Below are 10755 nucleotides of genomic sequence, written 5' to 3'. Positions count from 1 at the left end.
TTCTTCATGTTTGTTGCCGGGGTCGATAGCTTCCCAGACCTTGTTGACCTTCAACGCAATCTTCATCTTCATGGCCCAAACAGTGTAATTTGAGGTGGTTAGCATCGGAAATTTTATCGAAGAGGGTCATGTCCCCTTGGTGGTCGTATCTGGATCGTCTTTGATGTCAGCCATCGTTTCAGTCGTTGGTTTTTGTGATACCAGTTGTTCACGATTCGTGTTTCCAGGTATCGAACGCTCTGATACCAAATATAGAACTCGGAATCAGAATATAAAGAACGCTTTTCTTTATTGCTTTAGAAAAATAACTCAAAAACTAAAGCTTTCAATCACACACAATTCGTAGCATATGTCATACTCGACATTGCTTTATATAGAGACATTATATTTTCCTATTTCCTAATTGTAACACAAACAATATATTATGATCCTTATCTCTAAGATCATAAACTAACTAGGAATAGGTTGCTTGACTCTCAAGCTATCGTCAAGCTTATCTCAACAAAACTTACATTTAAGGCATTTTTATTGTTATACAAAAGGTGCTTTAACACAACATCGAAAACGTTAAATTTTTATCTACGTTTTTTGGAGATAATTAGTCAGATTGACGATCTTGGGCATAAATTTTGAGAGATTATGACTCATATATGCATATAACGAATATTGACATTCCCTGGCGTGACTCGAGGATATTGGGCATTAAGTTCTGAAAGATTATGAGCTATATATATACGATGAATTAGGATGAAATATCAAAAGAGAATTAGCAGCAAATGTCATTATTAACAATAGAGGCAACAGAGAACCGAGTGGTGATTGCATCATCATCACAGAGAAAGAGAAGAAAAATAAGAAGATTAATAAGAAAAAGAAGAGAAGAAACGAGAAGCCACTGATTGCTCCATCATCATTACCAAACGACGTGATAGAGGAAATTTTCTTGCGACTTCCAGTAAAAGTGCTAATCCGACTCAGGTCGCTCTCAAAACAATGGAGAGTGACAGTTGAGTCTCTCTCTTTCGCAGAGAGACACTTGAAGATCGCCAAGGAATCCCACGTGAAAGTCATGGTCATCGGCGAAGAAGATTACCTAAAGGGGTCTCTAGAGTATATTCCTCACCCAGACACAAACGTTGGTTTTAGAACATTCTGCCTGGAATCGGGTTCATGTCCAAACGAGGGAGTTACCAAGTGTGAGGTTTTCGACTTTAAGGCAAACACTTGGAGATACTTGACTTGCACTCCAAGCTACCGTATATTTCCTACTCAAAAGCCAGCCTATGCAAATGGATCGGTGTATTGGCTCACGGAACTACATGAGGGCAGAATCGAAGTGGTGGATTTTGATATCCAAACAGAAACATTCAGGTTGCTGCGGAAGATCATTCCAGCTATTGCTAGTTCAGATCCTAGCCATATTGACATGTGCACTCTGGATAATCATTTGTGTATGTCGAAAAGGGAGCACGTCACCAAGATCCTGTGATATAACAAACTAAGTCCCACATTGGAGAATTAAACCAGGAGAATCTAATATATAAAAAGCTGTCCAACTCTAATAGTACGAGACCTTTTGGGAAGGAAACCAAAAGTAAAACCATGTGGGCTTGCCTAAGGCCCAAAGTGGACAATATCGTACTAATCGGACAATATAGAGTTGGACATGGGCTCACACAATTCCAACAATTGATATCAGAGCTAGGTTGACGAGAAATCTACAAGAAGACCAAAAATACCCTTCGAGTAGTGTGTGGCAGAGATCAAGTCAAAATATCCTGGAAGTCAGTTGTGGGACACGAGTTGAATGTGATCCTTAGTTTGAAGGGGAGAATGTGATATAACAAACTAAGTCTCACATTGGAGAATTAGACAAAGAGAGTCTAATATATAAAGAGCTGTCCAACTCTAATAGTACGAGATCTTTTTGGGAAGGAAACAAAAAGTAAAACCATGCGAGCTTGCCTAAGGCCCAAAGTGGACAATATCATACTAATCGGACAATATAGAGTTGGACATGGGCTCCCACAATTCCAACAGATCCAGGATATTTGGAGGTTGAAACCATCAGAAGGCACTTGGGAGAAGATTTTTTCAATATAGATCTCCTTTCTTGCCCTTCTCATCGAACTGAGATCCGCGATCAGTTTAAATGGAGCCAGAAGGATTTGGTTGAGCCATCCACACCCGTGGCGGTATGCAAGAACAAGAAAATCATGCTCTCACATTGCTATTCCCGCGGTCTGGTACAATATGACCCCCTAACAAAGTCTCTAGATTTCTTTTACCGGAATTTTATGGCTCGGAGAAAAGTTACTTATTTTCAAAGTTTGATCTCTCATATCTAATTAAAAGCTTATACTTATTTAATTACAACAACATTTGATGTGTTGAGAGCATGAAAGAAAAAGAGCTTGCATAATAATGTTTTTGTTGTATGAATAAAATTCACCATACATATATATTCTATTTGACCTAATTAAAGATTCATACCTTTTTAAAAGTGAAAGTGTTCATAGAGGAAGACAGTTACTGATATTTTTGTTGTTTGGAAAAGAAAGACACATGGCATAGGTTTGTAGTCATGGTTCTCTGGTTTTTAAGTTTTAATGGTTCTTCATTTTCCGTACGTTCAGGCAAAGATTCATATCCCGTACACCTGACAAGTAGAGATGGTAAGAGAAGAAAGTACTAATTACGTTTGCCACAACATTGTTCCAAAGAGAACAAGAACATAGAAAAGGAACGGATAATAATGTCTTTTGTCCTTTTAAAATAGTTGGGTTGGTTCTGGTGTATTATTCATTGAGTGAGAGCAAGAGGTAGCTGGGAATCAAAGTAGGTTTTTTCATTACAATTCAAATGGTTAAATAGAGTAAAAGAGGAGAGTTTAGAGACATATTTGGTAACATGTTCATCTTTTGTCATATAAAATAAAGGTTTCATTTGTTCACATCTATAGCACATATAGATTTCCAATACATATATCACATGATACAAAATGTTGTGCAATTGAGCGGAAAAAGTGTCAATTTCGACCCCAACAATTTTGGTCGTGCCAAATACGACCCAAACAATTGATCAGTGCCAAATACGATCTTAACTCAATTATAATTCGAAAAAACTACTCAAACTTCTTAAATCATGCCTAAATCTATATTGACTCTAACATAAGTTAGTCAACCGTTAACAAGATAAAACGACGTCGTTTTGATATACGAGGAAAAGTGCCAATTTCGACCCCAACACTCTCAGTCGTGCCAAATAGGACCCAAACAAATGGTCAGTGCCAAAACCGACCTCAACGTAATTATAATTTAAGAAAAACTACATGAACTTCTTAAAACGTGCATAAATCTACATTGACTCTAATAGAAATTAGTCAACCTGACGCCGTTTTGATATATATATATATATATATATATATGTTCATTCTGGGACTCAAACCGTGTTGAGATACCCTTTTAAAGGGGCTCACTAACAACTAGATAAAAGTAAATTTTTGAAATATTATTACAAATTCGAAATTATATAAATTACTATTCTTTTTCATCTTATCCAATTTAAAATTTCGGTGATAATTTTTTCTGATTTATATAAATACATTAATATGTTTTTTATTTATCAGATTTTTAATAAACTTATATTTTACTAGAAGACAAATAATAAAATACTTATAATTATACGATCTTAAATATACTTAAAACTTTGAATTTATTTATAAACTTTTCTTATATAAATTATTTTAATTTTTAAAATTAAGTGGAATTTTATTTATTTCTTAAAGTTAAATATTATATATTTTTGATATTTTGTTCAAAAATGTTAAGAGGCTTTTTACCTTTCTTTCGCTAAGATATCTTGTAAAAAATATTAGACATATTAAACGATAACTAAATATATAAAAACAATCACCAAAGTTTTAAATTGGATAAGATGAAGAAAAATAGTAGTTTATATAATTTCAACTTGTAATAATATTTCGAAAAATTACTTTAGTCTAGTTGTTAGTGTGCCCCTTTAAAAGGGCATCCCAGCACGGGTTTGAGTCCCGGAATGAACATATTTTTGAAAAAAATATATATATCAAAACGACGTCGTCTTATGTTGTTATAGGTTGACTAACTTCTGTTAGAGTCAATGTAGATTAAAGCATGTTTTAAGAAGTTTGGATAGTTTTTCTTAACTTATAATTGAGTTGAGGTCGTTTTGTCCGGGTCCTATTTGGCACTGACCACTTGTTCGGGTCCTATTTGGCACGACTGAGAGTGTTGGGGTCGAAATTGGCACTTTTCCTCGTATATCAAAACGGTTACGTTTTGTCTCGTTAACGGTTGACTAACTTCTGTTAGAGTCAATATAGATTTAGGCACGTTTGAAGAAGTTCGAGTAGTTTTTTTGGATTGTAATTGAGTTGAGGTCGTATTTGGCACTGATCAATTGTTTGGATCGTATTTGGCACGGCCGAAATTGTTGGGGTCGAAATTGGCATTTTTCCCGCAATTGAGCATGCAGAGATGCACGTACATATAAAATTCAAATGCATATATCATTTGATATATAGATGTCATCTGTAAGTGTTGGGTTCTTCAAAAGAGCAGTTCTTGACTCTTGAAGTATATTCGTCATTGCTTAGGTCAAGGTTGGGCAATGAAGACAGACTTCCAACAGATGAAGGCAATGTCATTGGATAAAAGCTTTTTAAGCCTTTGAAACACTTTTCATTCCCGTGAACGAATTCACTGTGAAGACCATTTGTTGTAGACTCGTTTATATTGTAGATACATTAGCTTTGCCAATGGTTTCAGGAAGCTTCCAAATGATGTCATGTTAGAAGATCCATATTCCGGTTATGCTACCACCATAGTAGAGATAAAGCAGTTGAAGAAGGCGAGAGAGCTTAAGTGCTTGATCGCAAATAACAGTGACCTTATCACCAGACTTGAGGAGCAAGGAAGAGATTTTTCTTTACTTAGCCTAAACTAATAAAGTCATAATAGTGACATACAACAATTCATTTCTTTTTTTATTCTTCAACAGATCATGTATTCGGTTTGGGTTCTTTATTTTAAATTATCTCGAGCCCATATTGTTAGCCATGTTATAAAACTCAAGATTAGAGCTAGAAAGTTTTGATATATAAGAGGCTGGGCTAACCCTGTCATGATTAGTTCATTTTGACACATACTTGTTCGAGGCTCTTTCGTTTGACGTTATTTTGTCTCATTTTCATTAAGAAGCCATATATACATTTTTGTGACAAAAAAAAAAAAAAAAGCATGGGCAAAAATAGTGATATTGCGTGGTCATTTTCTTTCCTAATAAAGGTATGTTTTTCCACGACGGTAATGGAATATTCCGGTAAGAGGAATGGAGCGATCTTAAAGCTGGAGACCCAGAGAAAGACGAAAACGACGAGTATATTTTTTTCCGGCGGATCTTTTACTTTTAATTGTCGACCTAGGAAGACATGATTTGCTTTTAATAGTTCGGCTTTGGTTGATGATTATTTTGGATGTTGTAGTTTTAGTATATACCGGTTTCGATTTAATTAATACAAGAGTTGTATTTTCTTAATTAGGTTAACTAGGAAGACAGCTTTAGCAACTAAAAGCCTTTTCTTTTTCTCTCTCTACTTTCGCGAGGCGATTCTAGATTTCTCTTGGAGATCAATCACCAACTCTTGATTTCTCATTGAAAAATCAAGAATTTCGACATGCAATCAGAAGATCAGCAAGGGGATTCAAGAAGGATCATCGCTTATGCTTGGTGGCCATGGGTCTAAACCCTTTTCATCAGAACCCGGCTGGAATTAAGGTTGCTCTACCTAGAACCTGGCAGCAGCTTGAAGGAAAGGTAGAAGGTCAAGTGAACGATGACGGTACGGTGAACTTCTATTTCGATACGGAACATCGTCTTTATGGTTTTGGAGAAACAACCGTACACGTATCGGGGATGGATCGTAGCCCTGGACCGGTGGATTAACAAGGACAGCCCGATGTTTCTGAAGCAAGTTCCTTTTAAGGTTAGGATCGACAAACTTCCTAACATATACCCAAGACCAGGAATCGTCAGAAACATTGGATCGAAGCTGGGATACGTCGATGAAATTTCCATCGTCGAACCAACAAATAACAGAGAGGCAAAAGTTTGGTTAAAAATATTGTTTGATGTTGATGACGTTATCACACTTACAAGGATGGTGGAGATAATAAAGGGTCAGCCTCCAGTTGAGCTTGACTTCAGATACATGGGACTTCAAAAATTCTGCACTCTCTGTGGAAGTCTTAGACATGAGTATGAGATGTGTAATGAAGCTTCCCAGATGCAGCATAGACAGTATGAGCTGATGGATATTAGTACGAATCCATATGCTTCGGTTCAACAACGCTCTGCTGCCCTACAGGAATATATCACTACAAGGGAGGTTGGGGAGTCTTCGGGTACAGCGCTTCAGGGACAAGCTGAACACACTCAGATAAATGCTATGGAGGCTCAAAGAAGCTATCAGCAAGGATCGGGAATTAATCCAAATCAGCCAACTCTACTAGCTGATCCAACTGCTTCTCAGCAAGATCATGGAGTTAAAAGGAAGACTATGGAAGATACTGAAGGTGAAGCATCAACTTCATCAAAAAGACTTGAGACAGAACAATCAGACCATGGTTTGACGGTTCTCCTCAAACCGTCACAGCAGCCATGAGGATTTTACATTGGAATTGTCAAGGTTTGAGAAGCTCCTTGACAAGGACATCAAAAAGTCCTTTAAGCCGGAAGCTATGCTTCTCGTGGAAACAAAGAATGTTGATAGTGTTGTAAATAGCTTAGCTAAGGATCTTGGGTACAAGAACTCTTTTGTTGTTTCAGCTTCGGGTAGTAGTGGGGGAGCAGCTTTTTTTTGGGATGATAGGGTTAAAATCAGTTTTTTGGATAACCCTAAGTTGTACTGCACTCATATGACAGTTGAAGGAGATAATAATACCTTTTGGTTGTCTTATATTTATGGCAATCCGGTTGGTAAATTACGCAGGGAACAATGGTATGACATGATGCGATCTGAATCTGCATGGTTTCTTCATAACAAGCCAAGAATATTAATTGGAGATTTCAATGATATCAAGGGAAGAAAGGAAAAACAAGGAGGGGTTACTAGGTCTGTTGCTTCGTTTAATCTTTCCAATCAAATGACTTCGGTCTTGGGGATTCATGACGTTAAAACTATTGGTGGGAAGTTTACTTGGGTGGGTAAAAGATCTAGGTATTCTATAATGACTAGAATTGATAGAGCATTAGCGAACTGTGATTGGCTTGATATGTTTCCAGCAGCTACTGTTAGCCTTCTTCCCTGGATAGGCTCTGATCATAGACCTTTGCTCCTGGACACGATGAGCTCTAGCTGGAAAAAACCAAGAACTTTCAGATATGATACAAGATGGCGACTATTCCCTGAAGTTAAACAAGTCATCGAACAGATATGGAGCCAAGACTGTTCAAACCTGACTGAAGGTGATATCTGTTCAATTATTAAAAAATGCCGCAATGCCCTCTCTCATTGGCGTAGCAAAAACAATACAAACTCAGGGAAGATCATCTCTAAGCTAAAATCTGAGATTCAAAAGATTTATGATTCACCGTGTATCGACTATGCTCATCTTAGCAGCCTCAAAGCTCAGCTTCAACTGCAATACAGATTAGAGGAAGAATTTTGGAGAATGAAGAGTCGAGTTCTCTGGTTGCAGGCTGGTGATAGGAATACTAAATTCTTCCATGCTAAAGCGAAGCAGAGGCGTAACTACAACCGTATTAGTTATATCCAGGATGAGAAAGGGAAGATCATCACAGAAGCTAAAGATATTTTTAAGCATATTGAGAGTTATTTCAAGTCTTTATATACCACTACTGGAAGCATACTTAATACTCATCTAATGGAAGGAATTCCTTGCTCCGTAACAGATGAGATGAATGCCAAGCTCACTCAGCCAATCATGGAGAAGGAAATCAAGGAGGCTATTTTCGCAATGAATCCCGACAAGTCGCCTGGCCCTGATGGTATGTCTGCAGCTTTTTACCGCCAGCATTGGGAAACCATCAAACCAGGTGTCATCGCTTTTGTCAATATTTTCTTTGAGCATAATTACCTAGATCCCAAAGTTAATCAAACCCACATCTGCCTGATCCCTAAAATAGAAAACCCTTCCACCATAAAAGACTACAGACCTATAAGCTTAGCTAATGTCGCTTACAAAGTTATCTCAAAAATCTTAGCTGAGCGCCTAAAACCGTTGTTGGATAAAATTATCACTGAGAACCAGTCTGCCTTCATCCCTAGGAGACTTATAACAGACAATGTCCTCATAGCCCATGAGTTAATGCATTCCCGCAATACAAAAAACTTAAAGCATAAATTCATGGCTCTTAAACTAGACATTGCTAAAGCATTTGATAAGGTTGAATGGAGCTTTGTCAATGCAGTGATGGATAAAATGGGATTCTGTCAGAAGTGGAGAGACTGGATCATGAAGTGCATCACAACGGTTTCTTATACGGTGTTAATCAATGGAGAGCGATCAAGAATAATCACACCGCAAAGAGGGCTTCGACAAGGTGATCCCATTTCACCTTACTTATATATCTTATGTACAGAAGGGCTTTCATGACTGATCAAGCAAAATATTCAACAGCAGAAGATTCATGGATTCAGATCCTCAAGATATGGTCCTCCTATCTCACACTTGCTTTTCGCAGACGACTCACTTTTGTTCTCCAAAGCAACAGAAGAAGAAGCTGCTAACCTGAGATGCATCTTAAACACATATCAAAAAGCCTCAGGCCAAGAAGTTAACTATTCCAAGTCCGCAATTTCATTCAGCAAAGGTACATCTAAACATCTTCAAGATCAGATTATAAAAGAACTTGGTATAGTTAAGATAGGAGGATTTGGTAAATATTTAGGCTTACCAGAGTACATAGGCAAGAACCGAAGAGAGGTTTTTCAGTATATAACCCAGCGAATCAATAATAAACTGGAAAGCTGGTACTCAAAATTTTTATCTCCTGCTGGTAAAGATGTCCTTCTTAAGGTTGTTATCACAGCGCTGCCTGCATATATTATGTCGTGCTTTCTTCTTCCTAAAAGTATGTTGCAGGATATCACTGAGGAAATTCTGGTGGTTAGCCAATCTGGATAGAAAAGCAATACCCTGGATTGCTTGGGATAAGCTAACGTTATCTAAACAAGAAGGAGGATTAGGGTTGAGAGATATGCTTGCGTTTAATAAAGCACTGCTTGCTAAGGAAGCCTGGCGTTTGATCAACAATCCTTCTTCCCTTATGGCCCGGGTTTTCAAGGCAAAATATTTTAGAAAATCTAGTTTCCTCGAAGCCATAAGTTATCAGACTTCAAGCTATGCTTGGAGAAGCATCATCCAAACTCAACCGTTAATTAGAAGTGGTATAAGTTGGATTGTAGGAAATGGTGAATCCATAAGAGTTTGGAAGGATATTTGGCTTCCTGGTGAAACTAACCTAACTCCTAGGGGCTCAGGAGCTATCTTATATCCTGATCTAGTGGTTAAAGATCTTTTCATTTCAGGTACCAATGCTTGGGACCTTGCAAAATTGCAAGATCTGGTTAACCCTGAAGACGTGTTAAGAATCCTAAGCATAAGACCAAGTACGATGGGTGGTCAGGATAAAATTCGATGGAAGTTTGGCTCTAGGGGAATTTACACAGTTAAAACAGGCTACCATGTACAGAGATCTCTTGATATGGCTGAGCAACAATATCAGGTGACGAATACTCCTCACTCCCAACTCCGCAACAGTATGTTGACCAAGTTATGGAGAATTAATTTACCACCAAAAATCATGATTTTCTGGTGGAAAATTCTCCATAATGGCCTCCCTGTGGTGGAAAATTTAAGAATAAGGGGATGCAAGATTAATAACATTTGTCAGTTGTGCGGAGAAGAGATAGAAACTGTAGATCATATGATACTGCAGTGTAGAGTTGCTTGGGAAATATGGTCTATGGCACTTAATGATCTTGGGAATCACTTCTGTCGTCGTAGTACTGTCATTGACCTCTTATTCTATATTCTCAACGGTCCTAGAGAAGATCAAAAATGCATGTTTGCTTTGATTTTTGGTTGGAGAATATGGAAGATGCGGAATAAACTAGTATTTGAAAACAAAAGAGATCATATCATCCGAGTTATTCATGCGGCAGTTACGGATATTAGAATATGGACGGAGGCCAAAGCGCAAAATGAAATGGTGTTGCAAAGGGTCTCCAGACCAGCGCCAGAGACTATCCAGGATGCTCTGCCACATGAAGTGCAGCTCTATTGCATTGTAGACGCCTCTTGGAAATCACCATCTGAGAAGATTGGTATTGGGTGGTCCTTATATAGCAAAGAAGGCACTCTTAGATTACAAGGGAGTTCTACAATGGATGCTACTGGCACCCCTCTAGTAGCAGAAGCAGTGGCAATGTGGAAAGCTGTCTGTCAACTACATCGACTCTGTTACAAAAATGTGACTTTCGTTGGGGACTGTTTGAAGCTTGTACAGCAGCTGGAGTGTTCTATGGAAGATAAGCAGCATATAGAAGATTACATATCAGAAGCTAGCTCCACGATCCATGACATCAAAGTGGTTGCTATGAAAAACCATTACGCCTTCAACAATGTTCCTCGAATATTTATTAATGTAGTTGATAGCTTAGCTAAAAATGCCAGGACAAATAATCAATAA

At 37.8% G+C, this 10755-nt stretch overlaps 1 protein-coding gene and 1 pseudogene across 1 annotated transcript; both read left to right on the top strand.

Moving 5' to 3' along the window:
- Positions 1-1069: 1069 nt before the first annotated feature.
- Positions 1070-5985, top strand: LOC106308902 (annotated as a pseudogene).
- A 1283-nt stretch (positions 5986-7268) lies between these two features.
- LOC106308901 lies at positions 7269-10755 on the top strand. The gene is made up of 4 exons (XM_013746005.1): positions 7269-8604; positions 8746-8874; positions 8953-9034; positions 9147-10755. The coding sequence occupies exons 1-4, from the start codon at positions 7269-7271 to the stop codon at positions 10753-10755; spliced, it is 3156 nt and encodes a 1051-aa protein (XP_013601459.1).

The sequence above is a fragment of the Brassica oleracea genome, chromosome C8 (assembly GCF_000695525.1).
Source record: "Brassica oleracea var. oleracea cultivar TO1000 chromosome C8, BOL, whole genome shotgun sequence".
Lineage (NCBI taxonomy): Eukaryota > Viridiplantae > Streptophyta > Magnoliopsida > Brassicales > Brassicaceae > Brassica > Brassica oleracea.
Note: the sequence above shows the minus strand (reverse complement) of the source record. Positions and strands in the feature narration are given on the sequence as shown.